Source organism: Chelonoidis abingdonii, chromosome 6, assembly GCF_003597395.2.
Source record: "Chelonoidis abingdonii isolate Lonesome George chromosome 6, CheloAbing_2.0, whole genome shotgun sequence".
Taxonomy (NCBI): Eukaryota; Metazoa; Chordata; order Testudines; family Testudinidae; genus Chelonoidis; species Chelonoidis abingdonii.
In genome coordinates this window covers 137,855,120-137,873,611 of record NC_133774.1, presented here as the reverse complement: position 1 = coordinate 137,873,611, position 18,492 = coordinate 137,855,120, and the positions used below count along the sequence as shown (strand labels likewise).

At 42.8% G+C, this 18,492-nt stretch overlaps 1 protein-coding gene across 3 annotated transcripts in view; it reads left to right on the top strand.

Annotated features, from left to right (window-relative positions):
* Nucleotides 1–18,492, top strand: part of NCBP1 (nuclear cap binding protein subunit 1) — a 46,966-nt gene that overhangs the window by 381 nt on the left and 28,093 nt on the right. The window contains exons 2-10 of one of the 3 annotated variants that reach the window (XM_075067451.1): nt 12–90; nt 2,523–2,611; nt 4,006–4,106; nt 8,143–8,299; nt 8,991–9,098; nt 11,288–11,409; nt 12,170–12,239; nt 14,471–14,686; nt 17,582–17,679. In XM_075067451.1, coding sequence (XP_074923552.1) covers nt 8,240–8,299; nt 8,991–9,098; nt 11,288–11,409; nt 12,170–12,239; nt 14,471–14,686; nt 17,582–17,679 — 674 coding nt within the window. In that variant the 5' untranslated portion in view covers nt 12–90; nt 2,523–2,611; nt 4,006–4,106; nt 8,143–8,239. Of the gene's footprint in view, nt 1–11; nt 91–2,516; nt 2,612–4,005; nt 4,136–8,142; nt 8,300–8,990; nt 9,099–11,287; nt 11,410–12,169; nt 12,240–14,470; nt 14,687–17,581; nt 17,680–18,492 lie in introns of those variants that run through there. The other 2 variants (XM_032766708.2, XM_075067450.1) reach the window with 2 other exon arrangements.

Sequence of the window (18,492 nt, the reverse complement as noted above, 5' to 3'; positions counted from 1 at the left end):
ACTCCGGGCAGGCGGGTAACCCCGCGGGCGCCGGTCCCTGCGTGCGAGCGCGAGTGGGGCCTCGGCGGGGGCAGGCAGTGGCCACAGCCGGTGTCGCGAGCGTGTGAAGATGCCCTGAGCGCTCGGCACCCGAGGGTCCCCCGGTGCACGCTGGGGGTCGATTTCCTTGGTGGCTGTTTACAGCGTCTCTCCCCAGAGTGAGCGCATCCCCTGAACAGTGCCAGGGCCGTTGGGAGAGTGTGTTCGTTCAGTGCCCCTCGCCCTGGTGTAACAAACTGAGTGGGGAGGAGAGAGCTCAGTGGTTTGAGCGTTGCCCTGCTAATCCCAGGCTGTGAGTTCGAGCCTTGAGGAGGCCACTTAGGATCTGGGGCAAAAATCAGTACTTGGCAATGGTAGCACAATGGCAGTAGCAACAGCAGCTGTGAGTAGCATTATACCCTTTTAAAAACCTTTTAAACTATATCTGCCCCCAGCTGCTTGCTGTGTGTGGCCATGTGTTCTACTGTGCAGAGCCCATCTGAATGCAACGGTGGTATGTATAGGTGCAGGCGAGCGTACTAGCAGATTGTCACTCAGGAGTTGAAGATACGGTGAATCATCATTGTGTAGTATCCTCAACCATCAATATGCTGGCCCCAAATGTCCCCTTCCTCCCCATCACCGCGTGGATCTACTTGTTTTTTTTTGACAACCTGCATTAGATGGAGAGAAGATAGAAAACAAAGGCTGAAACAAAGAATTTCTGCCAGCCTACGCTGAGGCTCTATTACAGGCTGCAAGAACCTTCCTGTCAATCTCTGCTGAACCTGTCAAATCATGTCTTAAGAGCTAACCCAGTGCCTCCAGCCCACACCAGCGCTGAGCACGGGGAAGAACTAGCATTCTACTTCACTGAAAAGAGGTGCACACTTAGGGAGGCTTCCCAAACTGCATGGATCTGCTGTCATGCCTGCCAACAAACAGACCACCTCGGTTTCCCCAGTTCAGCTGTACATGCAACCACTAGGTAAATTGGTGAGTTGACTAGGTTTAAGTGCCAGCAATATACAGATGACACCCACCTCTACCTATTCTTCACTGCATACAACCATGCCACTATCACCAAGATAGTCCAGTGTTTGGATGGTATCAGCTGACATGTGAACAGCTGGCTGAAGCTGGACAAGATTATGGTGGTCACTTTGGAGAATTTGCAGCCATGGGGCAGTCTTTTTATTAAAGGTACACACCCGCGACTGATCAGACTCTCAGCCTGCAGGTTGGCGATGCTCCTGGATTCCTTGCTTACACTAATACTAATGTGATATACCTGGGCGTAAAGCCGTCAGTCCACCCGGTGCAGAACATCACAACACAGGTTACTGGGAGCACATTGAACTTGTCCTGCACTCTATACTGGCTTCTTACAGAATCACATCAAGATCTCAGTCCTTTATCTTGAAGGTGCTCAATGACCTGGGCCCGACATGTCTAACAGATCAGCTAAAAAGCTCTGGTATAAGGACTGTGGTCGACAGCTTCACTCCCTTGGCACAATAGAATTTACTACTATAAGGGGAAGGTTCATCTGTGCAGGATGCAGACTCTCAATGGCCAGTTCCAGGCTGGTCACAGCTCCTACGGGAGTTTGAAGAACTGTTACAAACTTCGCCACCATTGCTCCAGCTGCAAGGGGCACGATTTCCACCTTGCCTTCTCTACCACCTATACAGCAGTGTGTGGCTTTCTACTAAAACAAAGTGCACAGTCTGTACAGTTCTACCCTGGGGAGATGGTGAGAAAATGAACCACGTGTGATGTCCATCGGTCATGTCGCTTAATGCCCTAGTGTTGACGGTGTGATAAGATCATGTATAGAACAGATGTGTCTTTTGAGGCATATATAGTTAACTTGATGCAATCCTACAGACAGAGAACTCTACTACTTTTGCTAGCAACATTTTCAGCTCTTATCTGAGCATTGAGTTTAATATTGATTCTAAAAGGTCTTTAGTGATTGCTTGTTTGTCTAGTCTTTTTTCCAAAATAAAAAACCTGATAAGTAAAAGGCTACATGAGCATCCTTGCTTAGGCATGTTCTCATGTTATCTTTGGTGCCAGATAATCCCAAATGGTACTTCAGATGAGCAGTATTTAGGTACTGCTAACTCTATAACACATGCTTAACTTACTCTGTATGTACCACTGATACTGTATCTTACCACTTAAGCAGAAATGCACTTCCAAAAACTTCTTTCAAATAAGAGGGTGAAAAGGACTTGATCTTCTGGGAATAAAATCCTAGAGAATAAAATAGCTACAGAAACTGGATATGTTTTAATTAATACATTAGCTTTGTTTTTATGTTTGTTGGGTCTGTCTTAAATAATAGCAACACCGGAATGTCTTGTGGGTAATTTTTATTATAGCACAGAACTGGAACGTGAGCTGAGGCTGACAGAATTGTTCCGAATTCTTTTTTTTAAAGCAGCCAAGGAATTTATTTAACTGATATTCTTGGTTTCATGAATGTATTGAAACAGGAGGACAGCCGCATAAAAGGAGGAGAACATCTGAGCCATCTGAAATTGAAGAGAGACTGGAATCTTTAATATGCAGAGTTGGAGAGAAGGTATGAGCAGCAATTTCTTTTGACAAATTGAGCTATTGGTTTTGAATCCTTGGATGTAAGAGTTGAGGCTTCTAAGAGAGCTCTGTCTAGTACATGAATTGAGACTTTTGTATCAGTGGTTACTAGTGCAGTCCTCAATCTAGTGAGTGGGTGTCAGAGGGGGAAAAGGATACTGATGGATTAAATTCAAAAGAAGTGCAAGGTTTTTATGGAGGAAGGAATAAACAAAATACAGGGTAAGAGGAAGATCCCACGTGCACGGATCCCAACGCCTATGGATGGGAATCAAAAAGTGAGGGTGGACAGGGAGAGAAGGGGAAAACAGGAGATAGACTGGGCTTTTTCTGGAACTGTCTTCAGTGTATTATAGAGAAGAAGAAAATGGCATGAAGCCAGATAATGAAATAAGGTATAAAATAAGTAGTAAGTAGGACTGACTGGTTAGTGTTTGTAAATGCTAATTTAATTTTAATTTCACCCAGTTTTAGTCATATTCTGCTAGCTCTAACTCAGTGGATCTCAAACCTTTTTACTGGTGATTCCTTTCACATTGCAAGCCTCTGAGTGGGACCCACCTAATAAATTAAATACACTGTTTAATATATTTAATACCATTATAAATGCTGGAGGCAAGTGGGCTTTGGGGTGGAGGTTGACAGCTCACAGCCCCTCTGTGTAATGACATCATGGCCCCCTGAGGGATCCCGACCCCCAGTTTGAGAACCCCTGCTCTAACTGGATACCACTCTGTGGTTATATTGCTTGTTGAACACTAGTGAAATTAATTGAATAGTATGCTCACTAACTTTTCCTGCTGTCCAGATTGCTGAAATAGTAAAAACCTTAGAAATGCTTTTTGTGGAAAGCTAATTGGCAGTGTTTCAATTAAATACAGTCCAGAACTGTTCTAATGCTTTACATTTCAGGGGCCATGGCAGCACAGGTATCTCACTTGGATGGTAGGCCCTTGTTTGTTTCAAGATACAGGCAATAGCTACTTAAGGGATCTTTTTAGTTTTTTCTCTTTTTAAAAACATTTAAATGAGATTAGGATGGTCCTGCCCCTTAATATATTTGCAACAGATTGAGAGTAATAAAGAAATAAAAATGGACCGCCTTCAACAGTTCTGTGCGGAATTCAGGAGGTATTGCTCGCTGCCTTGTCTTACTAATCTCCTGTCTACTTTCAGCAAACTGAAAATATTTCATATAGCCAGATGAAATTTGAAACAACACTCCCACTAAAAAATGAACTTTTATTCTTACCCAGATTCATCTTTTATGAATAAGAGCACAATAAAATAATCTTCCATTCAAACAGGCTTGTTACTGAAGGGTTGGCTGGCTATCCCTTGATTTGGTTGTGATGGGTTTCCAATTATCTCTTTTCTCAGAGTACTTCTTCTTTGGAGAGCAACTTGGAAGGCCTAGCTGGTGTCTTGGAGGCTGATCTGCCTAACTACAAAAGCAAGATATTAAGAATTCTTTGTACAGTGTATGTATGCAAAAGATTTGTGGAGCCAGGTGATGATGTATTATCTACACTAAATGCTTTTCAAACATACATGACATATTTAAAATGTTCGTACGAACAGCTCGTCCATTTCTGACACTTTAAGTTTACTTTTAGCCAAGGAAATTGGCAACAGTAACAACTGGAGGAAAAAATGTCATACACGCTGCATTCTCTTAAGGCAGGGGTGAGCAAACTGTGGCCCAGGGGACACATCTGGCCCTCCAGACATTTTAACCCAGCCCTCGAACTCCAGCTGTGGAGCGGGGTCTGGGGCTTGCCTCGCTCCAGTGCTCCAGCTGAGGAGTAGGGTCAAGGGCTTGCTGCTGCTTTCAGGAGCCACTCAGAGAAGGGCATGTCCCCCTCTCTGACTCCTACGCATAGGGGCAGCCATGGGGCTCCACACGCTGCCCTTGCCCCAGGCAGCACCCCCACAACTCCCATTGGCCAGAAATCGCAGCCAATGGGAGCTGCAGGGGCAGCACGCAGAACTTCCTGGCTGTACCTCTGCACAGGAGCCGGAGTAGGGACATACCTGAAGCAGCTCCCAGAAGCAGTATCAAGTGCCAGCTGGAGCCTGTACTCCTGCCCTCCTCTGGCACCTCAGTCCCCTGCCCTATACTTGATCCCACTCCCTGAACCCCTCAGTCCCAACCTGGAGGACCCTCCTGCACCCCCAACCTCTCATCCGCAGCCCCTTCCGCCCCTCAGAGCCTGCACCCCCAGCCGGAGCCTGCACCCCCTCCCACACTCCAACCCCCAATTTCATGAGCATTCATGGCCTGCCATACAATGTCCATACCCAGTTGTGGCCCTTGGGCCAAAAAGTTTGCCCACCCCTGTCTTAAGGACTTCGTCTGCTCCAAGAGCAGTTAAGCAGACAGAGGGTCCCAGACCTAATCCCCATCACAGCAAGCCATCTTTCGTTATTGGTAGGGTGGGTCTGCAGGGGAGGGCCTTCATGCTGAGAAACCTCAGGTGAAGCTGTCAACTAGTGGCATTTCTTCTGGGCCTTGGTGTTGCCCTTTTATACTCTCTGTATCTTGTGTAAGATGAGGTGTTAAGCTCCAGGGTAAGTGAAATTAGAATTGAATGTGCGGTCAAATGATATAACAGCCACACTTTTCTGACAATTGTAATGCAAGTTACAATCTTAGTCGAGGAGTTAATTTGTTTCCAACAAGAGTAATGCAAGTGTCAAGGTATAAAAGTACACATGAATACAAAACATAGTTAAGGAGGTGACCTAAATTATCTTCAGAACTATCCCTTTGAATTTCTTAAGCACTTTCCATTTAAAATCAGTCATGTTGATGCAATAGCCTTTTTGGGTTTAAATTTTAATGTTTTTATATGCAACGCAGAATGCACCTCAGCTTACACAAGATACAGAAGGGATAAAGTCTCTTATGTATTCCTGATGTTTCACTGTATTTAAAGGTATTACACAAGGGCAAACAAAAACTACTTATTTAGTAGGGCATAAAAATCTTCAGAGCCTTTAGAGCTCTTGAACTGCTTAGTCATATTCATATAAAAATATATATGAAAGGGATGAGAAAAGAGGGTGTGAGAATCATTATTTCTACTCTAGTTTAGTTTTTTAAAAAAACTAAACTAAAGTTTTAGGACTCTGCCCTAAAATCTACTTTAACCCAAGTTCGGCTGCTGGTTCACTAAAATTAAATTGTAAATCTTCTGTAAAATGATGCTGTCTTGTGGCTTTTAAATTTTAAAGCCTCTTTATAAAATAGTCCTCAAAACACCTCTATAAAGTGTTTAAAATTTCCAGCAAATGCCATTCCAGGCTCTTATGCCATTTTTATTGTCAGTAACAAGTTCTATCCAATTCACATTAACTTCGATGTGAGAGGCCTGGTCTACACTACGCGTTTAAACCGATTTTTAGCAGCGTTAAACCAATTTAACGCTGTACCCGTCCACACAACGAGGCCCTTTATATCGATATAAAGGGCTCTTTAAATCGGTTTCTGTACTCCTCTCCTTGGGGAGGAGTACTAGCGCTGAAATCGGTATTACGATATCGGATTCGAAGGTGTTTAGTGTCGGCCGCAATCGACCAGTATTGGCGCCTCCGAGCGGTATCCCCACAGTGCTCCCACTGTGAGGGTGGGGGGGGGGTGGGGTTCGCTCTGGAATAGGCACTCTGCAACGGATGCCAGTGGCACGGTAGACAGGAGAAACCTGCGACTTTTGAATTGTATTTCCTCTTTGTCCCTTGGGGCTACTGATCAGCACGGGTGTGATGTAGTCCGCAAATCCAAAACAGAGCTCCAGCATGGACTGTACCAGGGAAATACTGGATCTGATCACTGTATGGGGGAGACAAGTCTTTCTCCAGAGCTCTGTTCCAGAAGACGAAATGCCAGCATTGAAAAACAATTCCAGGCTTATGATGGCAGAGTCCAAGCACAGTGCTGATGCACATGTACAGCAAAAGATAATGGACGTGTGGAGGGAGGGAGGGGGTACTGAGGATCCAGCGATACTCCCGAGTCTCCGACAAAGCATTTGCATTATTTGCTGGCATCCCAGTGCCTGTCAGGGTCAAAACATTGTCGGGGTGTTTCAGGTCTTATCTCATCAAGTTTACACCCTCCCCCTCTGTGATAGAAAAAGGGGAAAAATCGTTCCTCTTGCTTTTTTGTCACCTTATGTATATCTGCTGATGCTGGTAGACACGGTGCTGCACGATAAAGTAGCATCCTTCTCTCCCCCTCCCCGGGTGGCAGACTGTAAGTGCAGTTAGGACTGCTAGCCGTCCTGGTCATGAGTCCGTGAGTGCTCCTGGCTGGCTCAGGTGAGGCCGGCTGGGGGGCCCTGGGTAAAATAGGAATGATTCCCGGTCATTCCAGTAGATGGTACAGAACGGCTGGTAACCGTCCTCCTCATAGCAACTGGGGCTGAGCTCCATGAGCCCTCTCCCTTTCAGTGTAAAGAAAAGATCTGTACTGCATGGACTATCATGCAGCTGGAGCTGCTCCCCCTCATTTAATCTCACTAAAATTCAGTGTTTCTTATTCCTCATTCTTTATTACTTCATCACACAAATGCGGGGACACTGCCACGGTAGCCCAGGAAGGTTTGGGGAGGAGGGAAGCAACGGGTGGAGTTGTTGCAGGGATGCTCCTAGAATGGCATGCAGCTCATCATTTCTGCAGGATCTGACACGAAGTGGCTGTGCTCTCTGATACACTGGTTCTCTAGTACACTTGCCCATATTCTAGCAGAACCGCACTCTATTTTTAGATACATAAGGAGGGATTAACTCAGGGAGTCATACCCATTTTGTCTTTGTGCCCCGGCCGACCTCAGCAGGGCACCATGACAGCAGCAGCGCGTACAGAATGACAGATAACGTCATCTCATTGCCACTTTACAATGGCACGCAGACGGTACAGAACGACTGCTAACCGTCTCTGTTGTGCATGCAAAGGCAATGAATGCCGCTGTGTAGCGCTGCAGTATTTGCTCTGTCAGCGGCATCTCAGTACACATACGGTGACAGTAAAAAAAACAAACAAAAAAAAAGCTGAACGAGCACCATGGTTGCCATGCTATGGCGTCTGCCAGGGCAATCCAGGGAAAAAGGGCATGAAATGATTGTCTGCCGTTGCTTTCCCGGAGGAAGGAATGACTGATGACACTTATCCAGAACCACCCGCAACAATGATTTTTGCCCCATCAGGCACTGGGATCTCAACCCAGAATTCCAAGGGGCGGGGGAGACCGCGGGAACTATGGGATAGCTACGGAATAGTTACCCACAGTTTAACGCTCCAGAAATCGACGCTAGCCTCCGACCATGGACGCACACTGCCGAATTAATGTGCTTAGTGTGGCCCCATGCACTCGACTTTATGCAATCTGTTTTACAAAACCGGTTTATGTAAAATCGGAATAATCTCATAGTGTAGACGTACCCAGACAGAGGCTACCACTGACGGATATTAATGCAATCTGATGCAATATTTTTTCTTTTCTACGTTTAAAACAGTGCACGTTTGTTACCAGAAAAGCTTACCGTTTACACAACATTAGTTGGGTTGCTGAACGCCAGGAACTACAATTTTGGTGGGGAATTTGTAGAAGCTATGATTCGTCAGCTCAAAGAATGTTTGAAAGCCAATATGTATAATGAAGCTGTGTATTTAGTAAGTAGTATTTTTTTCACCTCTTATGCTCCTTTCCCCTTAACCTGATGTGCTGTCTCTGTTACACCTACGAGAAGTAGGATGTGTCTTATTATGATACTGGGGAAACTGGTCTATTCTAAAGTCAACATGCAGTATTCCATAGGTGTACTAGGAGAAGATGTGAGGTGTGCAAGAGATTTTTCCTCCCAAAATAAATAATTTTAATTCATTCTTTTAGAGAGCAGCTGTTATGACATAGTATCAGAGGGGTAGCTGTGTTAGTCTGGATCTGAAAAAGCAGCAAAGAATCCTGTGGCACCTTATAGACTAACAGGTGTATTAGAGCATGAGCTTCCGTGGATGAATACCCACTTCGTCGGATGACATGCGTCCGACAAAGTGGGTATTCACCCACGAAAGCTCATGCTCTAATACGTCTGTTAGTCTATAAGGTGCCACAGGACTCTTTGCTGCTGTTATGACATAGCTTAGTGCACGTTGTTCAGGGAGGGACTTGTTTTTTACACTGCATGCTTCCTTTGTGCTACTAGGCAAGTGCTAGTAACTTTTTGTCCTAGTAGTTTGTTTTAGTAGCTGAATGAATATTAATATTTGTTGTCAGGTCTCAGACTTGCAATTACTTCAGCAAGTTTGTAGTAAGAGAATAGTTTAAAAATGTATATCATCAGAACTTTTCTTTACCTATTAGGTTCGTTTTCTGTCTGACCTTGTGAATTGTCATGTAATAGCTGCGCCTTCAATGGTAGCCATGTTTGAGAACTTTGTGAGTGTGACTCAAGAGGAGGACGTGCCCCAGGTAAGCAAAGGAGTCTTTACTTTGTGAATGACTTGCTGTTCTATCAGGAATTTTTCACAGCCCAGCACTTACAGTACCAGCCGTGTAAGGGGTTAAAATGGGCTGGTGCCATGGTAAATTCCCTACATCAGTTGCTGACTGTAGGTCCATAGTATGGCTATAAGGTAGCAGTGGTAACTGGAGAAAAAAATAAATTAAGTACTTGGCCCCTGTACAGTCAGTTGGCTCAGATGGCTTTCTGTACGTTCAAATTTGGCATATACATAATCCTCAGACTCTGCCAAGTTTGTGTCTGAACCTTTAAAATGCTGATCTAATCTGAATGACTTTAAAAATGGCTTTTGTCACTCAGTGACTTTCAAATTAATTACAACCCAGTTTTACAAGAAAAACATTTTATTGTCTAACAGCCGGCCATGCAAATCTACCATGGTCTGTGAGAATCAGACTGTGCACTTTGCTGCTTCTGCGTCATCGTTGGTAGTGTAAATATTCTGAAGGCCAGATGAGGGCCTCAGGGACATCCATACAATTCCATTGTCTTCAAGTGATTTAGACAAAGAATCAGGGAAGGGACCACTTGGAGTCCTATTCCCCCAAGCCCTACGCCCGTTTTTTGGGGAAGGCTGGAGAATAATATCCTCACCACTTGATACAGGTGAACAGAGACCCAAACCCTTGGATCTTAAGAACAGTGAAAAATCAATCGAGTTCTTAAAAGAAGAATTGTAATTAAAAAAAAGGTAAAAGAATCACCTCTGTAAAATCAAGATGGTAAGTACTTTACAGAATAGCAAGAGTCAAAAACACAGAGAATTTCCCCTCCTAGGTAAAACTTTAAAGGTACAAAAACAGGGATAAACCTCCCTTTTAGCACAGGGAAAATTCACAAACTGAAACAAAAGATAATCTAATGCATTTCTTTGCTATTACTTACTATTTCTGCAATACTAGATGCTTAGTCCAGGTATACTTAAGGAGATGTATTTTTCCTGCCCTGGTTCCTTGCTCACTCAAAGAGAACAAAAACCAAGACACAAACAAAAACCTTCCCCAACCGATTTCAAAGTATCTTCTCCCTTTATTGGTCCTTTTGGTCAGGTGCCAACAAGGTTATCTGAGCTTCTTAACAGTTTTCAGGTAAAAGAGGAATTAACCCTTTACAGGGTAAAGAGGGATTTTATGCTACCCTTAGCTGTATGTTTGACAGTCTTCAAACAGACTTTTCACACACAACTGAAAGTTAGAAAACAATTGTATTGATACAGAAGTCATAACTGAATACAGGTCTTGTCTTTATGAAAGTTGGCAGATATGATATTGAATACACCTATAGGGGAGAACTGATGACAAAAGAGGCCATTTTTACAGACTATTCCTTTAAAGCATAGTTCTGTTTTGAAAAGCAATTGTCAACTTCAATTTGAAACAAAATTTGAATGTTGTTAAAAACTACATATTTTTATGAGAACCTGAGACTGTGTTAAAAACAGACAATGGAATTTTATTATGCTTTCCTACAGTGTTTGAAACAAAACCTGTATGTCAGTGTTTGGTTTCACTGGCCAAAGAACACACACAGTAGCAAGTAAATTGCTTGTTTTTTTTAAAATATTTACTGCTTCTAATCTAAAATATTAATGAGATAAAGATTCCTTTGTAGTAATGTCTTTAAGTTGACAGCTAAATCATTACAATTAATATTGCCAGTGCACAATATTTTTACCTTACCAACTTAACTATGTATGCTGTGTAGTTGTAGTCACGTCAGTCCCAGGTTATTAGAAAGACAAGGTGAGTGAGGTAATATCTTTTATTAACTAATTCTTTTAAGAAGTTGGTCCAGTTAAAAGATACTACCCTGACCACCTTGTCTTAAGTGTGGTTATCCAGATATTTAATGTCATGAACATGCATATATCTGATATCCACACATTGCAATACATTCACGCTTTTAAACACAGAGCTGCTGAACACATCTTTGGGTTCTGGTGGCTCTATCAACTAGCACTGAAGTATAACTGCACTTCCAAAGTAATGGTTATTTCTTTGATTCTAGGTGATTTTTTCCATTGTATTCAAAGGAACTTATTCTCTCTAATCCTTGTCAAGTAAAATGGGATGCTTCTTGAGAAATTCCTTGTTAAAAGTATGGAACATAATTTTTTTTTTCCCCTTGTTCTCTGCAGGTGCGATGTGACTGGTATGTGTTTGCATTTCTGTCATCTCTGCCCTGGGTTGGAAAGGAACTGTATGAGAAGAAGGACGCTGAGATGGACCGCATTTTGTCCCAGACTGAAAGCTATTTGAAGTAAGACTACAGCCAGCATCAACCCCCTCTACCCTAACACGTGGTGAAATGTAGAATAAATAGCTTTGCTTATTGGTCATTCAAAAGTAATCTAAAATTGTAAAACTTGATAATTCTCAGAAGTCTGACACAGTGAAATGGCATAGATTGTGGGATTTTTTTTAACACTAAATGATTGAAGCACCTCTTTCATACTAGTAGATCCAGTTTTCCAAAACTTGTTTAGCTTTTATAATTGTGATGCAAAAACACTAAATCTCTGTTCATTTTGGATCGTTTTTAAGAGTTCCTTTAACAGCAGCTCATTAAAGATATAGGACTTGTCTTTACTGCAGTGTTAGTTTGTATGTTGCCCCAACCGAACTCCTGTCCACATACAGATCTATAGCTTAAGTTAAATAGTGCTTTAAACTTGAGCTCACTGGTCAGTTGGGCTGTGGGTTGAAGCTTGAGTGCTGCTAACACTCAAGCTCAGAATGTGATGGGGGCTCAACTTCTCTGTTTCTTTTTAAACACTGGATGCTGCTAATAGTCGCTCTGTGCTGTGAAATGCCCACTATAACTGGATGAGTTAACTCAACATTGCATCAAGGATGACCCATATTAGCACTTTAAAGAGTACCTAACAGATTAGTAAATGTTAGTTTACTACAAAGCTACTCAGCTGAGGAGCTCAAATGCTGTACATGCACAACAGAAAACATTACTTTGTCTAGATTTCAGTTTTAAAATGAATAGCTTTTCTTTCTGTATGTAATAGACGGCGTCAGAAGATCCATGTACCCATGTTACAAGTTTGGTCTGCTGACAAACCACATCCACAAGAAGAGGTAAATGGATTTTATTTGCTATGTAGTAACAAAAGTAGAAAAATCTGGGGCTAAAACACTTTTTTCTTCTGAAAATGATCTTGTTGAAGCAAATATTTCTCCCTTTCCCCATGTTTTCTGTTATCCCCAGTAGGTTCTAGGTCCAGCTGTCTTCAGTTTCTCAGGTGTAAACCTATGCAAAACTTGGTCATTCTACAGGGATACACTTGTTTTCTAGCACACCACTTAGGAAAACACTTGCTGCTCAATTGAGCAGCGGTTGAAGACTGCGATCACTGCAGGAAGAGTTCTGTGATGCTCCCTTTTTTGGGTATCATGATGTAACTAGTTATCTAGTCGCCATTTGGGAGAGTTGCATTGTGTTGAAAACAACACTGACCTTGTCAGAAAGGGAACCTGCACTGTTTGCCCTTCAGTGACCTCATTCTTTGCAGCTGTCTTGTATTCACCAGTAGGTTCAATTTCTGAGTGGCCTGTCTTTTGTCTCCTTCACTCTCGAAAGGACCCCACTTGTTGTCATGTGGCAAGAAGCACAGGCAGCACTCCCACTCCTCCCCCTAGAAGACAGGTATGAAGAGTTGCATTGATAGTAGTGGCCAGGGATCCCAGCTTGGCTACCTCATGTGGGAAATCAAAGGAACTGTTTTCCTGTGAAAAGCAGGGCTATTGGCATAGTTCAGCCCTCGGCAACATAGCAGGCAATGGAGCTGCACAAGGGGCTCAAGGAAAGATGCTTCCCCTTCAGCGAATGTGTTCAGTACTCTTGACCCCTCCCACTCAAGATTGTAGCATCTCCTTCGGCTCTGAAGCTTGGTGTGTCTCTAAAGCTCACAGGAAAAACTCTGTCACAGAGTAAGCGTAGACTCTGTTGAGTTGAGTAAGAGTCAGGGGCGATGGATTCTGGTTCAAAGTAGGGGGTCACGAGGCCCCAGTCAAGCCAGAAGCTGGGATGGGGGCCTCAAGAGCAGACCCTGGTCCATGCTGCGTGATCCCCTCACCCTGAATAGGTGGAGGGTCCACAGCAGCCCGCATGGCTCATACCCTGCTCAGGCTTCTGGCCTGGCAACGGGGCCGAAGAGCTTGAGCTGGGCCAATGTAAGAGCTGCCCAGCCAGCTGCTGGGAGCCACGGGCCCTCCACTTGTCCTGGGTAGAGGGGTCTGGGGGTGGGGACATGGGCCAGGGGCTGCTCTTCTCAGCCTTGCCGCACTGCAGGCAGGTGGAGGATCTGCCACAGCTCCCAGCCCAGCTCTTATTATGGCTGCTCTGGGGTGGGGGTTGGGGGGCGTTGGGGTATGTGAGACCCCTCCCACCCTAGGTAGGTGGATGGTCCATGCTCCTCACAGCTTCTCTGGGCCACTCTTACCTGGGACAGGATCCACTTCTGGGGACCTTGGGGGGAAGAGGAGGCGCAGGGGGCTGAGTCTATGGCAAAAAATGGACAGGTCAGACCTCTTGCATGCCCCCCCCTCCATATCATCAAGCAAAGAGGGAATATGACTCCTCATTCCCTGTCCTTATGGGAACATGCTACCACTAGGATATTGAGAAGCTACAGGCAAGATACAAAATGTATAGGGATGCATATTTAAAAGTGCTGATTACTGAGTCAATAAAGTATCGATCAATTTCTGAAAGATTTTTCTAACAAAGAAAACAAAAGTAAAAAAAAGCTAAAGTCAACAAATTCAGAAAATAAGAATTGTTATGGCTTCTGTTCACCCGAAACATAGAAAACTGCACTTAGAAGCTATTGTCTCTTGTCTCAATATTTCCCTTGTTTTCTCTCATTTGTGACTTAGGCAATAATTTGCTGCTGCTCCTGCTTATGTTGAATGTGTCATAGGCTTATATGCACCCCATCACTAACAATAGTAGAGCACTGAGTTATTTTATTAGTAGTAGAATTTTAAGTAACAACACTTGTGAATATGTGGAACTACGAAGGCTGCTTTCTTCTGTGAATAGAATTACTAAATTTAACCAAACATCAGTCTTTATCTCCTAAATGAATAGATGGTTGCTAATAAGCAGCCTAGCCAGATGCTTTGTTTTTTCTGAATATGTGAGTTTGGTAATGAAGAAATCCTTTTTTTGAAAATGCTGGTGCTCTGAAGGGCTTTCTGGAGTGGCTGATGGAGAAACTAAGCTCTTGCAAGTGACAATATAGAATTTTGTAATTTCCTGAGATACTGTATCTGATATTTAAAAATATTTCCTGTCTTGTTTTCAGTATTTAGACTGCCTTTGGGCTCAGATTCAGAAGTTGAAAAAAGATCGCTGGCAGGAAAGACACATTCTGAGGCCCTATCTTGCCTTTGACAGCATCCTCTGTGAAGCACTGCAGCACAATCTGCCTCCTTTCACTCCACCACCTCACACTGAAGATTCAGTTTACCCTATGCCGAGAGTCATCTTTAGAATGTTTGACTACACAGATGATCCTGAGGTATGTCATCTTCAGGAGGTGGAGGAAAGCAAGGGTTTTACATACTGACATCTAAATCTAAAGCAGGGGTCACAAAGCTGGTGGGAACCCAGGCCAATGCAGGCTGAGACTTCCCCCCTTTTTATGGAGTGTGAAGATCAGCAGTAATGCTGTCTGTTTTGATGCCACTGGGAAGACACCAACATGAAATATTTACTTTGGCAGTTCATGTTATCATACATGTCAACTTCGTTTGACAATTGAAAATTGCCTGAGTTAATATCTTAACATATACAAACATTTATAATATATGTCATAACGTAGGTGTAAGATATATGATAAATGAATTTAAGGTGCACCTTTAGCTACCTCACTGTCTCACTGAGATGACTTCTGATGTTCCAAACCCCTGAGTAGCTTCAGACAGCTGAGTGGGTTTTTTAAAGTCTGCCAGAGAACCTTCCCCCAAATACAGAATGTCCTCTTCTCCTCTCCACCAAAATATACTTGGGCCCAAAGAGGGCAATGTTTTGTCCTAGAACATTAATAACTTTTCTGCAAAAAAGTCACAGCATTCAAGTCTGTTGTTACACTACCTTGCTGAGTTAGAAACAGGATCTTTGGAGAATCTCTGCTTCTGATGAGACCTAATGCTTGAAATAACCGACTTTGAATTGTGGCACTTTGAGATGTAGTAAAATTACTGGACTACCTGCAGGGCCCTGTACATTTAGGGTGCATAGTAACTGCAGCACTTGGCTTAACAGGCAGAAGTACATTAAAAAAATCTCCATGAAGCTTTTAAATTTTCTAAAATAATTGTAGAAATTCTTCAGCAATATGTGATATGCATGTATATGATACCATGGTACTCATCTGGGATGGTTGGCCTAGCTCGTGGCTTTTGCAGTTTGTGAGTAGTGCAGTGTTATGCCAGACTCTCATCAATAAAACCATTATACTATGTTGTCATGTATTCTCTGCTTAAAAACTTTTTAAACAGTGCCAAATACTACACACAATAATTTTGGCTTTGTGGATTCAAAAATATTGTATATATCTCCCTGTGAACAGGAGCTGGTATCCTAATTATGGGAAGAGCAAGTAACTGTCTCACTGCCTTTGATTTGCCTTTCAAAGACACACTTTCAAAGACCATTGGTGTAATCTGAGAATGCAATACCATTAAATAGACAGGAGTAATTCACTAAATGTATGGCTATTTTAGTATATTTATGTAACCCTTTCTTTACTGTTTCTGGAAACATGAAAAGCCTGCCTGGTGTGGGAAGTGAAGTCAGCTTTGCTTGCTATAAATGTGGGAAGGGAGTGCTTCGAATCTTGTTTCATCTAGTTGATGTGAATGACGTAGTCTGACCTCCTTTGCAGTAGCTGAAAAGGATGCAGTATCAATGTGCCTATTGATCCTTACTTGTGCAGTAACTCTTATGAATTGTAGCCATTTTGTGTAATGTTCGGAAGCAGTTGGGGTAAAGGTGGTGTATGGGGCAGTGGGGAATATGATAGGATGAAATTGTACAGAAGTGCTGAATATATTCTTGGAAGCTCAGGTTAAAAACAACATTGGTGAAAATGACCAGTAACTGATGAAAACAGGCACAGCTGAAATTGTAGCTGGGTATTAGAGGTCTCATCTACAAACAAGACAAGCTGATACAAAAACCTAGATATGAGTTCTAGTGCTGTCTGTGTTTTGTTGGAAATTGTCTTTAAGGATGTCATTTTATTTGAACCTAGCCCTTTGTATTTTAGCAGTTTAAAACACTCGTTGAAACAGATTTTGTTTGCTTAGAGGACGTTTTTATACCCAACTGCAAAGTGTTAAATCCCTGTGAATAATTATCGGAACTACAAAAACAACGAGGAGTCCGGTGGCACCTTAAAGACTAACAGATTTATTGGGGCATAAGTTTTGTGGGTAAAAAACCCACTTCTTCAGATGCATGGAGTGAAAATTACAGATACAGGCATAAATATACTGACACGTGAAGAGAAGGGAGTTACCTCACAAGTGGAGAACCAGTGTAGACAAGGCCAATTCGGTCAGGGTGGATGTGGTCCACCCCCAGTAATTGATGAGGAGATGTCAATACCAAGAGAGGGAAAATTGGTTTTGTAGTGAGTCAGCCACTCCCAGTGCCTATTCAAACCCAACTTAATGGTGTTAAGTTTGCAAATGAATTGTAGCTCTGCAGTTTCTCTTTGAAGTCTGTTGTTGAAGTTTTTTTGTTGAAGGATGGCTACTTTTAAATCTGTTGTTGAATGTCCAGGGAGATTGAAGTGTTCTCCTACTGGCTTTTGTATGTTACCATTCCTCATGTCTGATTTGTGTCCATTTATTCTTTTACGTAGAGATTGTCTGTCTGATTTGGCCAGTGTACATTGGCAGAGGGGCATTCCTGGCACATGATGGCATATATCACATTTGTAGATGTGAAGGTGAATGAGCCCTTGATGGTGTGGCTGATGTGGTTGGGTCCTCTGATGTCGCTAGAGTAGATATGGGGATGGAGTAGGCAACAGGGTTTGTTACAGGGATTGGTTCCTGGGTTAGTGTTTCTGTGGTATAGTGTGTAGTTGCTAGTGAGTATTAGGTTGGGGTGCTGTCTGTAAGCAAGAACTGGCCTGCGTCCCAAGGTCTGTGAGAGTCAGGGATCGTTTTCCAGGATAGGTTGCAGATTATTGATAATGCGCTGGAGAGGTTTTAGCTGGGGGCTGTACGTGATGGCCAGTGGTGTTCTGTTGTTTTTCCTTGTTGGGCCTGTCCTGTAGTAGGTGACTTCTGGGTACCTGTCTCACTCTGTCAGTCTGTTTCCTCACTTCCCCAGATGGGTATAATAGAACGAGTCATTTTTCTAACAGTGACTTCATAATCTTAATTCCTTTTTTTAATAGGGTCCAGTTATGCCTGGCAGTCATTCAGTTGAGAGATTTGTAATAGAAGAGAATCTTCACTGCATCATCAAATCCCACTGGAAAGAGAGAAAAACGTGGTAAGAAGTATTTTCACTGAGTGAATAAAGGAATAGTGATATGATACCACAATACCTCTACCTGAATTTTTTTTAGCTTTCTGTCTTGAGTATCGTGACTTTCGCGGGAGACCTCTAAAATCCTAAAATGACTGTTGCCCGAAAGCTTGAGATGAAGAAGTTAGGAAGATAGAAAAACAGGTATTCCACTAAGATTCTAAATTTAAAATTACTTCCAAAAAAGAGCCAGTAGCCTTAGTGATAAACAGGCAGGATTTGTGTTTGTGGCAAGGGTTCTTGCACAAGTACTGGTACAGCTTCTGATTCCACAAAAACTAGAAATCCTGTGTTCTTGTGAAGACTTTGACTGTTACAATTAACGGGAGGATTCCTGTCTGAATTTCCACAGGTAAAGTGGAAAGACTATCTAGAAGTAGCTATAAATTAGTGCAAGTGGACTAGACTTAGAGTAATTGAAGAGTGGCATTATTTTCCTTTGGGACAAATGCTGGCTAATGAAGCGTTCATTAAACGAAACTGCAAAAGTCAGAAGGCCTCTTATATTTTCCATTAGCTTGCTCTATATTCAAATATCAATAGTAAAATAAGGGCCATGGGGAGGTGGCTCGGCAGGCACTTGCTAATGAGATAGACTCTTCACTTTTTGGTTCATGAATCAAATCCAGGCAAGGCAATTTTGACTGACAGGTTTTTGTCTGGCTTATATGAGCTGAGTTCCGTTTCAGTCCAGTTTTCAAGTGGGCAGGTACCAAAATTATGCAGAGTACCACGAAACTTATACTAGATGCTGTCTTTGTTAGTAGTTTGAGTATT